A 21749-nucleotide genomic window follows, 5' to 3' on the forward strand; every position below is an offset into this window, starting at 1 on the left:
TTAGTTTCTAAAACTAACGGGAAAAAAGAACAAATTTTATATTTTTTAATATAAACAATGAAATAACTATTTTACTTTTACTTTTAATAGAGAAAAATTAACAGAAGTTGGGTTGGAAGTTAAAGTTTTTAATTGTTATGGGTGTAATTTAATTTAAATTAAAACTTGGGTGGGAAACATTCCTTTGCACTTTGTGTGCGCATCTAATGATGTCATCAATAATCAAAGCATCACATACGCTCATCAGGTGGTGATTAAGCTAAAATTGAAAAATGAAGGTAAAACTGTTATTTTTAAAAGTTTTAAGAGGTTATATAACCTTAGATTTAAGGATAAAAATATTATTTTTTAAAGTTTATAAACTTTAAATAAAAATAAAATTGTTAATATCTAAAACCTATAAGAAAAAAAGAACAGATTTTATATCTTTTAATATATACAGTACTCTTATTTTAATAGAGAAAAATGATCAGAAGTTGGGTTGGAAGTTTAAGTTTTTAACTGTTACAGGTGTCATTAATTTAAATTAAAACTTGGGTGGCAAAATCACTTGCACTATGTGTGCGCATCGAGTGATGTCATCAATAATCAAAGCACCACATACGCTCATCGGACGGTGATTAATCAAAGCACCACATACACTCATCAAACAGTGATTACACTCGCGTCATATGTAGCTCAAGATTCGTCGTCACTCCAAGAAAGGAAGGAACACTAAGAGCAAAGCAGCACGTTGCTCGCCATTGTAGTCTCCCCCTTGTAAGAATAACAACACCACAATTTTTTTTTTTTAAAATAATCAGTTGATATATTAATTTTATTCATCTCAAACTCAAACTCAATCCCTCTCTGTTGAACTCAGATCCAAAGGTACTACCACTCTCTATCTCTTCCTTGATTCTATCAGTTTTCGTTTTCTCGTTTTCTCTGTCTTTACGACTCGATCATTGTTCTCGAGACTTCGAAATCACTTTAAAAGTTTCTTTATTTTTTTATTTTTTATTTATTTTTTCTGTAATTTGTCGTTATTAGCGATGAAGAGGTCCAAGTGATTAGTTTGTGCTGTGGTTAGATTAGGTTCTGGATGGAGAGCTTGGCGCAGTTAGAGGCATTGTGTGAGAGATTATACAATTCGCAAGATTCAGCGGAGCGAGCGCACGCAGAGAACACTCTCAAGTGCTTTTCGGTGAACACTGATTACATTTCACAATGCCAATACATTCTTGACAATGCATTGACTCCATATGCCTTGATGCTCGCTAGTTCGAGCCTGTTGAAGCAAGTCACTGAGCATAGCCTGGCCTTGCAACTCCGTCTTGATATCAGTAATTTATTTAACCAAGCCTCATTACTTGTTGATTGAATGAGGAATTGCGTTTGATTTGGTTGATTGAACTTTTCGTGTAGGGAATTATTTGATAAACTATTTGGCGAAAAGAGGACCTGAATTGGAACCGTTTGTGACAGCTTCTTTGATTCAACTCTTGTGCAGACTTACCAAGTTTGGTTGGTTTGATGATGACAGATTCCGGGACTTGGTTAAAGAGTCCACAAATTTCTTGAGTCAGGTGATGTAACTACAAATAGATGTGTGGAAGTCAAAGATGTACTCGATGATTGCCTTTTGCAAGCTGATTTTACTTTTTACTTATCGTGCCAGTGCTATTTCTGTTATTATCTTTCAAGATCGAACTGTTAGGCTTTTCCCTGATTTGAGTATTAGTGCTTGTTGAATATGATGCTTACATGCTTTGTTTTTTGTTATTTGTTTGGACCAGGCTACATCAGATCACTATGCCATTGGTCTGAAGATACTTAATCAACTTGTGTCTGAGATGAATCAGGTTACATTTTCCTCTTGGTGTGCTATGTATCCCTAAGGTGATGTGGTTAATGTATAGTGTTGGGTAGTATTAGTATTTTTTTTTAGTGTCATGAATGATTTCATGGGAAGGGTAAGGATGTTCGAAAATATGTAGAACACAGTATTTGTTTTGTTTTTCAATTCAAAAGATATTTATTGTTGCCTAAAAATATATATCCTTTTTATCTGTATTGCACTTAAGTAAGTCCTATCATCATTTGATTCTGTATGTTAAGAAAAAAGAAAAAAGAAAAAAAGTTAGGTGTTATAATATCTTAAGATAAAGCGCTACTTCTCTGTTAAGGTCATATTGGTTGAAATCAATATCCTTTGGGTGTCAATGAGGAAAAAAATTGAGATTATTTCTTTTTCTTCAATCATTTAAATTGTGACAAAATTCTGTGCTATGTTTAATTTTGTTAGTAGGGGACATTGGTTTGCTTTTAGTTTTCTTTTATGGTTGCATTTTTGGGCTTTTTAGTATACACTATATATAGTGTCTTCTTGTTTTCTCTTGTTTGTATTTTTTTGGTGTATTGCCAGCCCACTTTTGTATTGCTTTATTTTATACAACTTCTGTATTTTCTTATTAAAAAGAAAAATTGATCAATTGAAATCAACACAAATTCTATCAACGAATCATAGAAACTAGGAATTGTTCTGTGCTATATAAGCACAAATCTGATCAATGCAACAAATAAGGAGGGGAGACAGACACAAAGAACATAAATGTTACGGAGGAATTCTTCCAGAAATCGCTGAGAAATGGATGAATTGAAATCACTGCAAAGCATGAGTATAATGTATAAACTTTTAACATACAATTTTGTGGGTCACACCACTTATATCATTTTTTTTTTCTCCATCACCCAACACAAAGGAGAAATGAAATTCCATTGTTTTCTCTTATCTTCTCTTCCTTCTATAACTTTTCATCATTTGCCTTCTTAACTAAGTATGTCAAATAAAGTTTTAGGTTTTCTTTCTTTTTATACCATAGATTTTTGAGTTTCAATCATAGTCACATTCTATAGAATGTAGAACCATGATAGTTACTATTGATTAAAGGCTTTTTATAGTTTTTATTGATTAAGCTTTTGATACAAAACCAGAATAAACTTCTCATAGTCTCTATAGAGAGCTGTGCAGCATTTGGGGAAGGAAGTGAAGGTCTTATGGGGTTGTTGCATGATCATACTCTTTTGCGTTATTTAGTTTGAAAGGAATAGAAGGATTTTTAATGAAGCTAGGATTGAAGATTAAATTTTTTTGTGGTGGGGTTCATCTCCTTGTTTCTCTTTGGGTGCTGATTTCTAATGCTTCTAAGATAATTAATTTTTTTATTCATAAAAGCTGGAAAGCTGTAGTTAGGTATTTGGTTTTGGTTGTTCCTATATTGCTTGTAGTGGGATTTTCAATCTTGTGGACTGTTGGTTCACCTTCTTTACTGTTTTTCAAGTAATAATTATTGTTTTTATACATGCATCATTCTTATATTTTCCTTTCAATTATTATTGTTCTTGTCATTGTTGTAATATATTGACTTACTAACATCTTTTGTCTATCTCTTGATACCTATATGTCAGCCTAATCCAGGGTTGCCTTCAACACATCATCGACGAGTTGCCTGTTCTTTTAGAGATCAATCACTTTTTCAAATATTCCAAATATCTTTAACATCATTGAGTCAACTGAAAAATGATGGTACTATGCTAATTTTAATTCTTATATTGTCATTATCTCTTTTTCACTCTCTCTATAACTTTTCTGTCATTCTTATCTGTACTATTATATATACGATTTATGCCTTCTTTGTTGATAATTACTATTTTGATGGTTTTGCTTCATTTATCACACAGTTGCCAGTCGATTGCAAGAGTTGGCTCTTTCACTCTCTCTTAAATGTTTATCGTTTGATTTTGTTGGGACATCTGTTGACGAAAGTTCAGAAGAGTTTGGTACTGTTCAGGTATTGATTGCATAACTTCTCCATTTGTGCCTTGTGCTATGGATTTAAAAGATTTATGTGATATGGTGATCATTTTTTCAGATTCCGTCTTCGTGGCGGCCAGTTTTAGAGGATCCTTCAACACTGCAAGTATTTTTTGATTATTATGCTATTACAGAGGCTCCGCTTTCTAAAGAGGTTGGTGTATAACATATTTGTCCTAAGTGTTAGTGCTTTGGAGAGATCATGAAGCTGCATAATAACCATTATACTAATAACTACTGAACTATTCTCCATGGAATTCTCATATTTTACGTTGATCCAGGTGCTTTACACTTTATTACACTAATTCCTTAGTTTACTAGAATAAGGTTTCAGTCTAGTAAATTTGAAATACTGTTCTTTGTGTGTGTTACACATGACGGCTTTTGCTTTAGAAATTTAAGGGCCCGTATAGAATTGGCATGGGATGATCAGATATAGATTTGGAAATTTGAAATTGACCTCTCACCCTCATTTTCCAGTTGTGTTTATGGACAATTTGGTGTTTCTAAAACTATATAGCCTTTTTGCAGACTTTTTTGAACCAGGAAATGGGGAAATGACACTACTTATGTTACTTTATAGTAAATGAATTTTAATGTTGATATGCAAAATAGAAAGTAACACAGTGAAGGCCTTAAATTTGTGAATCATAATTACAAGTTGCTGTGCAAAAAATATCATGTAAGTTAAGCTCTAGATTTCTCCAGTTCATAAAAGATTTTGATCCTTCACCAGAAAGTTAGAAGTCTATCCAATCTTTGCCATTCTATTTGAATTATGAAGAAATGCATGAATTTTATGACGGAAGCGAAGCTTTACTTTGGAATCTGCCATGCGATCTATATCTCTAATTCTACTCCTTGTAGAGGAATCTCCATCATTGTCTGTGTTGTAACATATTGCAGTTCTTCTTATCTAAATTATTTTATGCTCTACTTTCAGTGTCTTATAGGTACTGCATTTATAAAAAACAACTTTTGTACTAGTATCAGAAATATTAATGATGATGCTTTCATAATTTACATTTAAATTGTTTTATTTTTGTTTTGAGAATTTCTGGATATAACCTCATTTTGGGTTTATATACCGTTGTTAGTTTGAATCATTTATAATCACTTGCAATTATTCTATATGTTGTTGCAAAGTGGTGGATTGTCATAGCATTGGTCATGCTGCCCCGCTTTTTCTGAAATTAGAAAAGTGTCCCGACCTGTAAAATATAGAATGTATATTTTCTTTTCCTGTTCATTTAGTTGCTTCTTCAGAGTTCTGTCTAAATTATCTTTCCAGGCATTGGAGTGTTTGGTTAGACTGGCTTCTGTTAGACGTTCTTTATTTACGAATGATGCATCTCGCTCTAAGTTCTTGGCCCATTTGATGACAGGAACCAAAGACATACTTCAGACAGGGCAAGGTAATTTTGGGTTGTTGCATCACTTTTCTCCTTGTAGTGTGTTTTCTTCATTTATGCATAATCATTTATCTTATTCTTATCCGTTATCCTTTAGCATTTTTGTTTCATTACCCTGATTGATATGGCAGATTCTTCTTTCTCTTGAAGATAGATCTGATATCTTGGTTAATACTGTCACCTTATTCGCAATATCATGAGACAGTTTGCTTCATACTTATTGCTTGTGCGAATGGGTCCTAATGATAGACATTGAACCGGTTACCATCTTATCGCTTCCTGTGTAAGAAAGTATAACTAAAGCTGGGTAAAAGTCAGCAGATTTTAGATCTATTTACTCTGTACATATAAAGTTATAGACAAGAAAGCTCAAGCTTAAATATAATATACTTGGCAAAATTTTCAGGCTTAGAATCTGTTTCACCGGGGCTTGTATTGTGTGGTTAATTCTAATGCTTTGCTGTAAAACAGGTTTGAACAGATCACCTAACTTTGGAAGAGTATGGTAATAGTTGAAGTTTGCCATTGTAAAATGTCATCTATTTCTTAGGTCATGGATATCATTTTTGGTACCATGCAAAATATAGTAAACCCATTGGTTTGGTAATTAATCCATTGTGTTAATTCTTCCATATTTCTATATTTAATTTTCTCATCTTTAGTAAATGGTGCTCATGCTGGAACTCAGGTCTTGCTGATCACGATAATTACCATGAGTATTGTCGCCTTCTTGGACGTTTTAGAGTGAATTATCAGGTAATTATTGTATGACCATTTGACGTTAGTTTCTTCATTTCCATATGGCATGGTATCCCTTTGATCTGTGTGTGCATCTACAAAATGTGTTTGTAGTGAACATTTTTGTTTAACAATTGCAAATAGTTATATGGCATTTTATATATGATGAGAATCTGTAGATGCGTATTCTGGATAGATGTATTTTTGTATTAACTAGATTCAATAAATAAATTTATTACCTTGGAATAAGAATATTTATGCATGTGTGTGTGTATGATACCATTAATAGTCCTAATGGCTACATCTTAACCTCCTTCTCTCAAGCATTGGATTGGATCAGATCGAAGATTTTAAATGTTGTGAAAGATTTAAGTGAAAAAATTAAATGCAGTGTATGCATATGCACACAGAGGTTAGGTTCAAGAGCCCTATCTTTTTAGTTAAAGTTTTGACACAACCTCTGAGTTGTTTGGCTAAAGCATTTAAATGGTTGAAATTGAATTGAAATTGTGCCATTTCCAAAGTGCATTAAATGAGCAGATTGCATTGAATCTCAACCATTTAAAGCTATTATTTGTGTAAAAAATGTATGTATGTATGTGTGTGTGTGTGTTTATAAAATAGCACAATAGAAAAGTAAGGTGATCAGTGAAAGTATGGAAGGTGGTCTTAATAAATAGGAGAAATATGGTAATTACATAGAAGTTGGACACTTTTCCTTCAGCTCACAATTACATATTGGTTAAGCGTTCTTCTATTTTACCGCACTTGCATGGGCTTTTAATGGCTTATAGATTGGTTTATTGTAACAAATAAAGGTAGATACAACTATGGACACATTGCATTCATTACAATTGTATGCCATTAAATTTTATTTGTTATTGTCATTAATTTCTCAACAAGACAATATATGAACAAGACTTCTTTCATGGCATAAGAACTTGTATTATGCTATGTGTCATTTAGTTGTGTCTACCCTTTAAGGTACAGAATTTTATTCTTAGATATCACTTACCTGGCAACTGGGAAGGAGGGTTTGCGTCTAAATATTGTATAGTCTGTGAAGTCATGACTGTGAGCTCAAGTTCCCGGAGCGGGTTAGGGATATCTGCAATATCATAGCAAGTCTCCCTCCAATGTGTCTCTTTTTTTAAGATTCAATCAGATTGTAATCAGACCATTAGGATTGTCTGTTTTTCATTTATTTTGCATATTTGGGAAGACAGATTTTTTGGTTCTAGTTTTCCATGTCTACAATTTTTTTTTAAAATTTTGTTTATTTTGATGCTCATAATAATGCTTCATAGCATTGATACTGGTGGTTTAATGTTTGTATTAAAATATATTACAATTGACAATGCAGTTAGTATATCAATTCAGAGATGCTAATGGTAATTAATTGTCTCTCTGCCTCACTTAATAGAAATTATTTAATAAATGAAGTGTGGTGGTTTTAGTTGCCTGTTACTGGTCTATCATACTTGATTGCTTAAGTTTGTTGAATTTTGAAATTTTCTTGCAGTTGTCGGAGCTTGTGAATGTGGAAGGCTATAGCGATTGGATACAATTAGTTGCAGAGTTTACTCTGAAGTCCTTGCAGTCTTGGCAGGTTGGCTGGTGTTCATAAGCCTTTAAAAATTTCCTGAAATATATGATGCGTAACTGTATCAAACTTTGATGTGATGTTTTGCAACTTGAATCCTGTCAGAATCTTGAACTTTGTATAGCTATGGATTTTAGAAGTGTCTGGTTCACTTAATAATTTTCTTTTCTCATCAATAAAATCTGTTTCCTGCTTATTTTTATAGATATATTGCCTTGAACATTTTTCTGGTGTTTTGGTAAGTTGTTTTGTATTTGTAAAAGGAAGATATTTGGGACCCCATATTGCCCCTCTTCAACTTGAAATCTAATCAAATTTGTGTCTTCTACTAGTGGGCCAGCAGCAGCGTATACTATCTCTTGGGGCTTTGGTCCAGACTGGTGACATCTGTACCTTATTTGAAAGGTGATGCACCAAGTCTGCTTGATGAATTTGTGCCCAAAATTACTGAAGGTTTTATCACTTCAAGGTTTAATTCGGTGCAGGTATAAAATAGCTTTTCTTTGGCACTGACAATGTGTTTTACCTAACAAAGTCAGTTTAGTAATGAGAATCTGTCTTTATTTTTCCTTTTCCATGTATCCTGTAGGCTGGATTCCCAGATGATCTTTCTGAAAATCCTCTGGACAATGTTGAACTCCTTCAGGATCAGCTGGATTGCTTTCCTTACCTTTGTAGATTCCAGGTTTGAAATCATATATTTATTTTTTCTTTTAACTTTTCCAGCCAAAAAGATGGTCAATGCAACTTTTTTTTTTTTTGTTTAACAAAATTCTTGATCTCATGTGTTCAGTATGATTTACATTTTGTTTTGATGTTAATGATGTCTATGATGCCTTTTTTTTCTCCTGAGTTGCAGTATGAAACCAGTGGCTTGTATATAATAAACATAATGGAGCCTGTTCTGCAGTCATATTCGGTATGATTATCTATCAGAAAACCTCTTTTTTCGCTTGTAGAATATCCATCAATGTACTTAATCAATAATTGAATCTCAATATACTTTTTAATTGACATATATAGGAAAGAGCACGTGTACAGACCAGTGATAACAATGAACTCTCTGTCATTGAAGCCAAACTTGCTTGGATTGTTCATATTATTGCTGCTATTCTTAAAATAAAACAATGCACTGGTTGTAGGTAAAGACCTTCTTCTAGTTCTTTTTTATTTATTTATCTTTTCATCATCATGTTTTTAGAAATTCAGGGGATGCTGTGGCTTAATCTGCGAATACCTTCTTCTGTGCAGCATGGAATCACAAGAAGTTCTTGATGCAGAACTTTCAGCTCGTGTTTTGCAAGTAATAAATGTCACTGACAGTGGACTGCACACCCAGGTAATCTTCTAAATTAAAATGAAATTTTAACTTCCATTTTCTTTCTCCTAGAACTTTGTGCACTTTGACTTGTATGTTTAATCACATACTGCATTGGTGTATTATCTTTGTTTCCTTGGAAATAAAAAAGGAAAGTAAAAAATTTATTTGAACTTCAATCAAGATTGAATGGTCATTCCAGAGGTTGAAGAGATTACCAACTGTCCTAGGTATATATTAGTCCTTCAATAGCCTTTCAGACCAAATTAGTTCACATACTCCTTTAGCAATAGCCTTGTACTGTGCTTCTCATAGCTTCTAGCCACCATGGATTGTTTTTTATTCTCCATGTAACTAATTTTCCCCACAATTTGGTACAATACCCAGTTGTGGACTTGCTGTCTTCAACCAAACCAGCCTAATTTGCATGTACAAAGTCTTCAGCTTCTCTTTGCTCACTTTTTTGAATCAAAATTCCATTGCCTAGAGTTTACTAACTAATCATCGAACCGTCGGTATTTTTCTTTATTCATTAGTGGATCATCTTCGGTAAATATTGTGCTTCCTATCTCTCTCCAGTGGTATTCTCACGGCTTTGCAACCAATCATTTCTGTTTCTTTTGGTTATTCAAGAATATATTTCTGTTGATTGATGAATATACACTTTTTGCTTGGGGCAACTTCCAAGGTCTTTAACCGCCCCTTGAGATCTTCAATTTCTTGATTGTTGTCGACATACACAATCAATATTATCCTAATTAATATTATTAATTATTATTATCCTAATCCTAAAATATTACCTTAATTAATTATTATTCTAATAAATATTATTTATTATTGTTATTATCATATAATCCTAGCATTACCGCTCCTTTGAAAACCATTTTGTCTTCAATGTGGGAAAACTAGAAAGCCCTATTTCTTTTCTATTTGTTTGTTTACATCTATTTTGATGATGCAACTAACTTGTTTTTTTTTTTCATCTCAATAATTCTCCCTACCTAATTTCAAAAAATCCCAACCATTTTTATTAGTCCAATTGTTGCCAATGGTAAAAAAAGTCAACTTTGTGCTATCCACCATCGTTGAAAAGCTATTCTGACCTTGTTCATATTAAGCCCAAGTGCATATACCCCAAACCCCAACGTTGTGACATTTTTCACTGCCGAGAGCGCACCAAGAACTCTATATCCAACCTGGATCTTGTCGTCTCCCTCATCTTTTGAACTGCTTCTGGATCAAATCAAGTAACCTCCATGACCAGAATAATCTTTCCCAAACTAGTATGCTCGAGCTCAATCACATAAACTTCTTAGAACACCTTCAGTTTAGCCTTAATCTCCTCCCTTTTTATGTCTTCCCCCTCTGACAACGGTGATGGTGGCTATAGAAGCAACTCCTTCAATTCCTTTTGGCACTCTTTCATTGTCTTAAATTCATTGGTCAAATTATTTGACCTGGATTCCATGGCTTCTAGCTTTTCTTTCACAGTCTCAGAAATCTTCTCTATATCAACTTTGCTCCGATACCACTTGAATAGGAGCTCACACAAAACAATGCTAGTAACAAGAGGTGTCAGCTCTTTCTAATGCTGTAGCCTCCCAATAAGCTAAAAGCTGTCCCGAAACTTTATATAATATTTTTACCTTTATTTTGTCTTAATCCAGCATCCTTTTTATTCTTACAATATCTTAATCTTCAAGTTTAAATATCAATTATTATCCTATGAATTATTCAAATTCAAATATCAATCATTATATGCCATAAATAATATCTTAATTTATATGTTAATTTAATTAATTATTATCCTAATCAATGTTAATTATTATTACTATCAAATCCTAACAGCCTGTTAAGTTCGTTTCCAAATTTGATTAGGAGCGGGTTATGATTTTTTCTTTCAAATGGACCTCTTAGACGGTTGGCCGGAAGTTGAAGTGTGGCTATATTTTACTGCCAAAGTTCTTATGTCATGCTTGCTTTTTTAATGAATCGAATAGTCCTGTCATTGTCCAAATCTGGTCCTTTATTTACTTGTCAATATATTAAAGTTTGATGGCAAGGGATGAAGAAATCTCTTAGAAGTTTGTAAATATATGAAAGTTGTGCTCTTTTAATTGAAATGAGTCTCTTTATTGGTGGTTATAGTTGGTTTAATAGAATTGTTTCCTTCTGCTTCTTCAGTTTTCAATTTAAAGAATCCCTTATTCTGCTATCTGGATTTTAATTAAATTAGTACTGACTTTTTCTGTTTCTGCATAGAGATAATTTTTTTTTATCTTTCTTTTTGTGACTGGCTAATATACCCATTTGATTATGGGTTATTTTCTTTTGAAATATAAAAAAATATGCCCTTTACTGCAGTGGAATACTGGGATTTTTTCTAAATCTAACAGAGCATCACATGTATATAAATAAATGTATTTCAGGCATTGGTTCTTCCATATCGAAAGAACTTTAGGTCTTATCATCTGGGGATTAAATTCTACCAATATTTGGAGTTACTTTTGCAATAATCATTCCATCATCTTTTTGTTGGCAGAGATATGGTGAATTGAGTAAGCAGAGACTTGATCGGGCAATTCTCATCTTTTTTCAGCATTTCAGAAAGTCTTATGTAGGTGATCAAGCTATGCATTCCTCCAAGGTAGTTAATTTTCTGTAATTTTTTTTTTTTTATATATATTGTCTCTACATGTTCCATATCCTTTGAGGCTCTCTTTTTTCTGTTGCAGCAGTTATATGCACGGTTGTCAGAGCTTCTTGGACTTCATGATCATCTGTTGCTATTGAATGTCATTGTTGGGAAGATTGCTACAAACCTCAAGTGTTACACTGAGGTCATTGTTTAACATTTTCTTTTCGTTAATTGTATTGTTCTGAAAGTTTTTATCATAATCTAAATTAATGTATGCCTATTTTCAGAGTGAGGAGGTTATTGATCACACATTAAGTTTGTTCTTGGAGCTGGCATCAGGGTTAGTAGTATGACTTTATTTTATTTTAGAAGTATTGCAGACAATAGCATTTTTTGTTTTCAAGAATTCAAGTAATTCCCTTGATAATAATCTCTTGTTTGACTACAACTGGTCTACTTCTTTTTCTCTTCTTCTACAGTCTTTTTGTTTCCTATAAAAGAAGGTAATTGACTACTGTATTCCTTTTGGCAGATATATGACTGGAAAGCTTCTTTTGAAGTTGGATACTGTCAAGTTTATAGTAGCAAATCATACCGTAATCCACTTATAAATTTATCCCATATGTGCCATTCTTGTTAGTTTGATTTTCTCTGTTTGAAATTTGATCTATCCATGACATAAAGACCCTGATTTAAATTTATATGTTCAGAGAGAGCACTTTCCTTTTTTGGAACAATATGGATGCTCCCGCAGCAGGACAACTTTCTACTACACCATTGGCTGGTTGATTTTTATGGAGGATAGCCCTATGAAATTTAAGTCTTCAATGGATCCCCTTTTACAAGTAAACTCACTCTCTTTCTACATATGCTTTCACTCCATTCTCAGCCTTTTGGCAGACAACTTTAATGTGTTTTCTGAATCTCATACTGTGTCTTAGAAAGAGCAACTAGTTGCTTCCTTGAGATTGTGGGTGTTTTTTTATTTATTTTTTATGTGTATTTGGATATGGAAATACTTTGATTTTTTTTACTAATATGGAATCCAAAGACTAAACTCGATTATCTGATGTACTGATTCCTTTTTGTTTAATTAAATGATTTATTTCAAGAGAGAGCTCCTCTCTCTCTAAATTGCTCCCATAACTTTTTGTTCTGTATTATATCCCTCTTTTTCTCTATACTTCTTCCTCTCTGTGTCCTACATCACTTGATTTAGGTAGATTTCTCTCATTTCTTATAAAAATGTTTCTTATATTAAGTCATAATTAGGCTTTTATTTTTATTAGATATTGAACTTTAATGGGACAACATAGTTTTATTTAGTTCTTCACATGAATTCTTTTAATGATCAAAGCTGTTAGATTAGAAATGCAGTTGATCATTTATTTGCTTATTTTTATATTGACACTTGTTACTGGCATTTATGCTTCTATTGCAGCTGCCACTTCCTGTTGTGGTCAGTGAAAAGATGACATGTCATAATCATTACCCTTGTTTACTTTTAAATGCATTAATGATTTCTTTATTTTGTTTATTTATTGTTTTGTGGGTATTGAGGTGATGTTATGGTGCTTTAGGTTTTTATCACTTTGGAATCAACTCCTGATTCAGTGTTTCGTTCTGATGCGGTGAAGTATGCTTTAATTGGGTTAATGAGGGATCTCCGGGGCATTGCAATGGCAACAAATAGGTTAGTAGATGAACAATTTCTGAATTTGTTTATTTTTGATAACCCTGTAATATGGTTTTGTTTTTTGGAACATCTTTCAGTCGCAGAACATATGGGCTTTTATTTGATTGGCTATATCCAGCGCACATGCCACTTTTCTTGAAAGGCATCGCACATTGGACTGATACACCTGAGGTATGGAGTTGCTGTTAATTTATCACTGTGTTGAGATCTGAGGTCTGTGACATGCCAATATTCTATTACATTAACAAATGAAATATTGTGGATCTTCCACAAGGGAAGGGACAGAAATTTGACCCATTAATACATCTTAAAAGTGTAAGAAAAGAACAATCACCAAAAACAGATTTAATTATCCATAACTCCATTCGCAGCCTTCTAAGAAGAAAAATAGTAGTACGGTATAATATTTAAGTCTCAGACTGATTTTTTACTTTGGGAATAAAACTTTGTTTTGTGCTTATATCATGTCCCTTTGAAATTTATATGGTTTCAACATGGGTTGGATGGAAGTTGTATACGGAGAATCTCCATGAAGTTTGAGTGTTCAATTTTGTGATTGATCCTGCAAGTGGCAGATGTCATTTTTTGCTAAACCTTGGAGGATAATAATGCAATTCACCCAGTAAGAATAAAATTTTACTACATATTGGATACTTTAGAAACGTAAAAACATGATCAGTTTTTGCAATGTGACAATAGAGCCTTGATGGAAGATTTGTACTTAAGATTCAATTGCCCCTTACAGTCTATATGGTAATATCTGTGGCCATTCTGGAGCTAGTTTTCTTTTCATATTCAAGCTTTAAAAATGTGAGTGTAGAGATTAAAGCTTGTTCCCTTGATTGTGGTATCTTGAGATGCCTCAACATGGAGTTGCATTAAGTCTCAGTTGTGCCTCCTGCTATGGTGAAAACTCCAGAAACATCATAGATGGAAGGAAGAATTTACCTTAATGTTTGGTGATGCTTTTCTTCTTTTCCCTTTGGATGATTCTTAAGTACAGGAATTTGGGCTGATAGAACCTTTTACCTTATAACAGTATGCTGAAGGCGAAACACATAAAGAAACCTAATCAAAATCTGACTTGGGTCACAGAGATTCTTAAATATTTAGCTTTTAGGTTGTCTACTGACACCCTAAGGCTGGTTCTTTTGTTTGTTGCTCTTTCTTGATTAAACAGGTTGCATTATATCTTGTATGCATTTTACGTAATTTTTTTGTCTGCAGGGCGTAACTGTCCAAATGCTTAGCTAGTTCACCGATTCTCTTTTTTGTAACTGGTTTATGTCTGTTATGTGGATATACTTGCTTTTCATACATTTTACTCTGCATGGTCTTGTCTATGCCCTTCAGACTGCACTATATTTGCTGGACCTCAAAACTTCTATTTGCATCTGAACATGTCTTTCACAAAGTAGCTTAGTATTGTTACTTTATTAAAGTTCCATTTTCAGTTTGTTCTTTTACCTTTTCCTTTCCTTTCCATTTCTTTATTCCTTATTTCTTTTTAATAAGAAACATAATTTCTTACAAAGGTGTAGTGGTCCACAACAAATGATACATGATTTTCAAAACAACTGGAACATTATGAACATAAAATTCAATAAATAACTACAGAAATCAACTCCAAACAGGACATTAGGAGAACTAGGTGACTAATGCTACCTCCACTGTTTCTACATTTCACAAACCACTAGGGCATAAACATACGTGAAGGCATATTTGTTAAACCAAATCTCAAATATAGATACCGCAATTATCTGCTTTAAAGAAAATTGAATCTTTCTGGGAGCATAGTCTATCCATCTACTTTTAGTCTGTTGAAATATAATATGGTTAGGATCATTGGTTAACCAACTATAATGTGATTTAGGTAAAAAAATTATCTGAGTAATGAAAATGTGCCATAGACTGCTTTTCCTTTCCAAATTTTTTAAAGAAAAATCTCTGAAGGAAAAAGTAAAAGATGAATATTGTATTTTTTTTCTTTTTACTCTGGTACTTGTTTATTATTTCCTGTTGTTATTAATAACAATGTGTGGTATCTTTTCAGAGCCCTATTGAGTGACTTAAATTGTTTGGTGCCAAGTGGTAGACTTTATGTTTTGGCTTAATACTGCAGGTTACAACTCCTTTGTTAAAATTCTTGGCTGAGTTCGTGTTAAACAAAGCCCAGCGTTTGACATTTGACTCGTCTTCTCCTAATGGCATTCTTCTTTTTCGGGAAGTTAGTAAATTGATTGTAGCTTATGGATCAAGGATTTTATCTCTTCCAAATGCTGCAGATATATATGCCTACAAATACAAGGGAATTTGGATTTGTTTAACTATTCTCTCAAGAGGTTAGAATATAAACCACTTTTTCCTTTAAAATATAAACTATGTGATGGGTTTCTGATAGAGACCCAATACAAACAATATTAATATTAAATAAAAGAATACTGATAACAGGAGGTTTCAGCTCCTCTTCTAAGGTTGTAGCCTCTTTATTAGTCAGAGGCTGTCCAAAATATTAAATATCAATATTCTTCTTCCTTTTACGTCTAATCACCTCTATTTATACTATCCTATCTAAGTTCCAAATTCAAATGTTTATCCAAATTATTTATTTTCTCCTAATCTCAACCATATTATCCTAATCTTAAATATTCTATCCTAATAAAATATTATCTTAATTAATTAATTATTATTATTTAATCAAATTCTAACAATTTCACCCATTGATGTCGTCTGCATGAATTTTCAATAACAAATGTCCATTGGGTTTGAATATAAGTATTTTAAGCTTTTACCTGAATAAAAATGTAGGCATAACTAAGTTATGAAAGAAGTTTTATGCTTTACTGCCCCCAAAATATCTAGACAGCTGCACACTTTTTGCTCAGACACATATATTTCTTGTTTATATGGCAAATATTGTTGATTATGTCTTTAATGTATGTAAATATTTTTTGCTGTATGGCCGTTATTTTTATTGTCAATAATTGAAATGTATATCTTATCTTATATTTTGCTACTGTAAATTTACCTTCTTATACTTTTTGTTAACTTGGAGAAAGGTAAAGTAAAATTGTATTCACACTGTTTACATTTTACAATCTGGTTTAAATAGAAAACTAGATGCCTAACTTCTAGGTGTATAAAAGGCTAATTACACAATTTATGCTAATCTATTCTATTATGGAAAGAACTAAAATAGCAAGTAAATTTCTGTCATATCTTTTCCTAAAAACATGAGATCTGGTCAACTATCTTCTTCAACACTCCCCCTCAAGCTGGTTTGAAAATATCTCTCATTTCCAGCTTGGACACCAACTCATCAAATTGTCTTCTTGGAAGGCTCTTCGTAAGAATGTCTGCTACTTGTTGTGCAGTAGGCAAATAAGTCATGCATATCTGTCCTTTGTCAATTTTTTCCTTGATAAAGTGCTTGTCAATCTCCACATGTTTGGTCCTGTCATGCAGGACTGGATTGTGAGCTATAGCGATGGCAGACTTGTTGTCGCAGTATAGCTTAATTGGAGAAGTTAACTTGATATTTAGGTCTTCTAATATCTGCCTCATCCAAAGACCTTCACAAATGCCTAGGGCTACTGCTCTATATTCTGCTTCAGCACTGCTCCTAGCCACCACATTCTGTTTTTTGCTTCTCCATGTAACTAAATTCCCACACACAAAGGTGCAATACCCAGATGTTGATCTCCTATCTGTTATGTCTCCTGCCCAATCTGCATCTGTGTAGATATCAACCTGAAAATGTCCATTGTTAGCAAAGAATAGACCCTTACCAGGTGTCCCCTTTAGGTATCTCAAAATTCTCACTACTGCCTCATGGTGTTTCTGACCTGGTGAATGCATGAACTGACTTACCACTCCAACAGCAAAGGTAATGTCAGGTCGTGTATGAGCTAGGTATATGAGTTTCCCTACCAACTTTTGATATTGCTCCTTATCAACTAGTTCCTCAGGTGTAGATGCTTCCACTTTCAGATTAGGTTCCATAGGAGTTTCAGCAGCCCTACAACCAAGCATTCCTGTTTCACCCAAAAGATCCAGTACATATTTCCTTTGGCATACTGAAATCCCATGTTCTGATCTGGTAATTTCCATGCCAAGGAAGTACTTCGCCTCTCCTAAGTCTTTAACTTCAAATTCCTTTGCCAGCAACTTCTTAAGTCTGTCTATTTCACTGTCATCATCCCCTGTTAGGATAATATCGTCAACATACACAATCAAGACAGCTCGTTTTCCCTCACTAGAGTGTTTAACAAATAGGGTATGATCTCCCTGACTTTGTCTATACCCTAGTTTTCTTACTACTTCTCCAAATCTCTCAAACCAAGCCCTTGGTGATTGTTTTAGTCCATATATGGACTTGATTAGTTTACATACTCTCCCCCTGCCAACTAAATGCTCAAAACCTGGTGGTGGTTCCATAAAAACCTCTTCATCTAGATAACCATTTAGGAAGGCATTTTTTACATCTAGTTGATGCAATGACCATCCAAAATTTGCAGCTAAAGAAAATAGGATTCGAATTGAGTTTACCTTAGCCACAGGTGCAAAAGTCTCTTGATAATCAAGACCATGTGTTTGTGTAAATCCTTTAGCTACCAAACGTGCTTTATATCTCTCTATGGACCCGTCAGCTTTACATTTGACAGTGAATACCCACTTGCATCCCACTGCCTTTTTTTCTCTGGGCAATACAACACTTTCCCATGTGTTATTCTTCACTAGTGCATTCATTTCCTCCATGACTGCCTCTTTCCACTTAGGACACTCTAACGCCTCTTGTATGTTTCTAGGAATAGAAAGATGAGAAATTTTTGAGGTAAATGCTTTATGTTCACTAGACAGTTTGTGGTATGACATGTATTTGGCTATAGGATGATTAGTACATGATCTAACACCTTTCCTAATAGCAATTGGAATGTCCAGATCTGTGTCAAAAACTCTGGTATTATGCTCTGTATTTGACTCTGTAACTGTTGGACCAGAATTAGTTTGAGAGGAAAAATTTGGTTCAATAGTAATAGAGGGATTACCTGTGTTGTGTAGCTCCAGACCAGGTTCCATGGGGTTAGCTGATTGACTTTGGCCTTGAGTTGAAGGATGGTCTCTATTATTTTGATGTCTCCTTCTGGTGTAAACCTGTATCTCGGTTGTAGGGTCCTCGTTTAGTACCTGTGATGTTGTATCTCCCCCTGTAGTTGGCAAATTTTGACTCAGAGAAATTGTCTGATCTGTAGGGTTTATTTCTATGGGTTTATCCAAAACACTAGGGAGATGAGGAAGATAAGGCACAGGTGAGCTAGCACCAGTACTGGTCTGATCCTGGAAACTTTTTCCAGTACCTGTTCCAGTCCATGCAGCTTCATCTTCAAACACCCTGTTATACTTCTCCCCCTGAAGATGATTTTCAAAAAATGGTTGTCGTTCAAGAAATACAACATCCATACTAACCTGTATTTTCTTAGTTTTAGGATTAAACACTTTGTACCCTTTTTGGTTAGTTGCATAGCCTATGAAAACACATTTTTCAGCCTTAGGAGCAAGTTTTGATCTACCCACATCTGTAATATGCACGAACACTGTACAACCAAAAACTTTGGGAGGTAAATTTGAGTGCAATCTATTGTCTGGAAAGAATTCCTTTAAACAACTCAAGGGAGTTCTATGATTTAGGACTCTAGAGGGAACTCTATTAATCAAATATGCAGCTGTTAGAACTGCATCTCCCCATAAATAATGTGGAACATTCATAGCTAGCATGAGGGCCCTACTAACCTCAAGAAGGTGTCTGTTTTTTCTTTCTGCAACCCCATTCTGTTGAGGTGTATGACCACATGAAGATTGATGTTGAATGCCTTTTTCAAGTAAAAATTGTCCTAAAATTTGATTGAAGTATTCTTTACCATTATCGGTTCTTAGAATACTAATTTTGGTTTGAAATTGTGTTTCAACCATATTATAAAATATTTTGAACAATTGTTGAACTTCTGATTTTTGTTTCATTAGATACACCCAACATAGTCTAGTGTGGTCATCAATAAAAGTCACAAACCACCTTTTGCCAGATAAAGAAGTGATGTTACAAGGCCCCCAAACATCACTATGAATCAAATAGAAAGGTTTTGAAGCCCTATATGGTTTTGAGTTGTATAACTGTCGGGTACTCTTAGAGAATGAACATATATCACAATGCAAGTACTGATTTTTTAATTTCTGGAACAAAACCGGAAATAAATGCTTTAAATAAGGAAAACTAGGGTGACCTAACCTATAATGCCAAGTCATTATTTGCTCTCTAATTGAGAGAGAATTTACATCACAAGATAACCCTACTGCTTGATCTTTTCCTCCAAAATAATAGAGCCCACCATCTTCTCTAGCACTGCCAATCTCCTTCCCCAAGTTCCTGTCCTGAAAAACACATTTTTGAGGTGAGAAAATGACTAAACAATTGGAGTTTCTTGATAGCTTGCTGACTGACAGTAAATTACAAGACAGATTAGGAACATGCAAGACAGATTCTAAGGTGATAGCGTTAGAGATTTTAACAGATCCTTTCCCTGCTATAGGAGTGAAGCTACCATCAGCAAGTCTGACCTTTTTGTTACCAGGACATGGAATGTATGTGTGGAATAGAGAAGACATGCTTGTCATGTGATCGGAAGCACCTGAATCAATGATCCAAGGTGTGTGATCGGTGAGACTCAAAAAACTGGTAGATAAATTACCTGTGTGGACAAGAGAGCAGTTAGGAGTTGATGAATGGTTTACTAGTTTCAGGAGCTGATCTATCTGTTCCTTTGTGAGAGACACTTGTTCTGCTGAATTTGCATTAGGGAAACTCCTCTCCCTCGCCTTCCAATTTTCTGGTTTGCCGTTTAATTTCCAGCATGTCTCTCTTGTATGGCGAGGACGGTGACAGTAGTCACACCAGACTTTCTTCTTATCTTCTGGTTTGCGAGCAGCAGCTTTAAGAGCCGTATTTTCTTGTGAAACCAGGGCTGAAGTTTCAATAGAAGCAGGTACTGGCTCCTTTTTCCCTAACATAACAGACCGTCTACTCTCCTCCCTTCTAACTTCTGCAAACACCTCATTTAGAGAAGATAAGGGACGTCTGCCTATAATGCGACTCCTAACTTCATCAAACTCTACATTCAAACCTGCCAAAAAAGAATATACTCTAGAATTATCCACTTCCTTCTGATAATGAGCTGCATCAGAAGGATCCTTCCAAGTATAGTCTTTAAAAATATTCAGCTCCTGCCATAACCTCTTCATTGCTGAGAAATACTTTGTCACAGTCTCATTTCCTTGCTTTAATTCTCCAAGTTTCAGTTGCAACTCATAGATCTGAGATTGATTTCCCAGATCTGAGTACATTTCTGTCAAGTTATCCCACAACTCTTTGGCTGTTGAATATCCTAAGTAGGTTGCGCTTATATCTTCCTCCATAGAGTTGGTAAGCCACGCCATAACCATTGAGTTTTCTGCCTCCCAAGTTGCATATTCTGCATCCTTCCTGCCTGGTTCCTTCTTTTCACCAGTCAAATACCCAATCTTTCCCCTTCCGCGAATATACAAGCGGACAGATAATGACCAGCGATGAAAATTGTCTCCATTAAGTTTTAAATTGGAGATTCGGACAGTATGTTGATCGGTTTGATTTGACTGGTTTTCTAGGTTGGTTGTCATTGTGGGGTCTCAAAAAATAAAAGAAAAAACAGCCTAGATCTCAGAGTTGAGAACCTAGCTCTGATACCATGTTAACTTGGAGAAATGTAAAGTAAAATTGTATTCACACTGTTTACATTTTACAATCTGGTTTAAATAGAAAACTAGATGCCTAACTTCTAGGTGTATAAAAGGCTAATTACACAATTTATGCTAATCTATTCTATTATGGAAAGAACTAAAATAGCAAGTAAATTTCTGTCATATCTTTTCCTAAAAACATGAGATCTGGTCAACTATCTTCTTCAACACTTTTCTTATTATTGGCTTATTGGGATCACCATTTGCTACTCAAAGACTTCACCGAAAAACTGGCAAGTGTTTATCTTTGTAGCTTTGCAAGTATCTTATTTCCAAGTACTACTTGGTTTAGGGCTTTGTACTTTCCTTAAAGGATCAAATCATGCCTCCCCCTAATAGCTTAAGCTTTTATGATGGTTGCTTAGCACAATTTCATATCCAGTGGTGCCAAACCAAGGCCAAATTTAAGTCTGAAGCTCTTTTGGGGAGCGGGAATTTTTAGCCTATGAAGGCCACTTATTACTCTGATGCCCTTGAGAAGATCAAACTAGTGTCTTAAGGATGAATTGTCGCCACACATTGATGCTCTATAGCTAGCACTATGAGCACCTCTATTGTTTTGTGTTGGGCGTTGCACCACCCTTTTAGATTAAATTGTGTCTATCACTGACAACTTAAGTTTTTACTAAAAAGTTATTACCCATACCCTCTCTTAAACACT

At 34.2% G+C, this 21749-nt stretch overlaps 1 protein-coding gene across 6 annotated transcripts in view; it reads left to right on the forward strand.

The window, feature by feature from the left end:
- Positions 1-645: 645 nt before the first annotated feature.
- LOC123192166 (exportin-7-like) overlaps positions 646-21749 on the forward strand; it is a 29855-nt gene continuing 8751 nt past the window's right edge. The window contains exons 1-24 of one of the 6 annotated variants that reach the window (XM_044604615.1): positions 675-759; positions 863-870; positions 1073-1325; positions 1408-1568; positions 1779-1844; positions 3451-3568; positions 3724-3833; positions 3915-4010; positions 5148-5271; positions 5957-6024; positions 7529-7615; positions 7942-8094; positions 8199-8294; positions 8469-8528; positions 8633-8751; positions 8861-8948; positions 11470-11574; positions 11663-11767; positions 11853-11905; positions 12098-12161; positions 12276-12410; positions 13146-13258; positions 13339-13432; positions 15384-15603. In XM_044604615.1, coding sequence (XP_044460550.1) covers positions 1085-1325; positions 1408-1568; positions 1779-1844; positions 3451-3568; positions 3724-3833; positions 3915-4010; positions 5148-5271; positions 5957-6024; positions 7529-7615; positions 7942-8094; positions 8199-8294; positions 8469-8528; positions 8633-8751; positions 8861-8948; positions 11470-11574; positions 11663-11767; positions 11853-11905; positions 12098-12161; positions 12276-12410; positions 13146-13258; positions 13339-13432; positions 15384-15603 — 2476 coding nt within the window. In that variant the 5' untranslated portion in view covers positions 675-759; positions 863-870; positions 1073-1084. Of the gene's footprint in view, positions 871-1072; positions 1326-1407; positions 1569-1778; positions 1845-3450; positions 3569-3723; positions 3834-3914; positions 4011-5147; positions 5272-5956; positions 6025-7528; positions 7616-7941; positions 8095-8198; positions 8295-8468; positions 8529-8632; positions 8752-8860; positions 8949-11469; positions 11575-11662; positions 11768-11852; positions 11906-12097; positions 12162-12275; positions 12411-13145; positions 13259-13338; positions 13433-15383; positions 15604-21749 lie in introns of all 6 variants that reach the window. The other 5 variants (XM_044604617.1, XM_044604618.1, XM_044604616.1 and 2 more) reach the window with 5 other exon arrangements.

The sequence above is a fragment of the Mangifera indica genome, chromosome 12 (assembly GCF_011075055.1).
Source record: "Mangifera indica cultivar Alphonso chromosome 12, CATAS_Mindica_2.1, whole genome shotgun sequence".
NCBI lineage: Eukaryota > Viridiplantae > Streptophyta > Magnoliopsida > Sapindales > Anacardiaceae > Mangifera > Mangifera indica.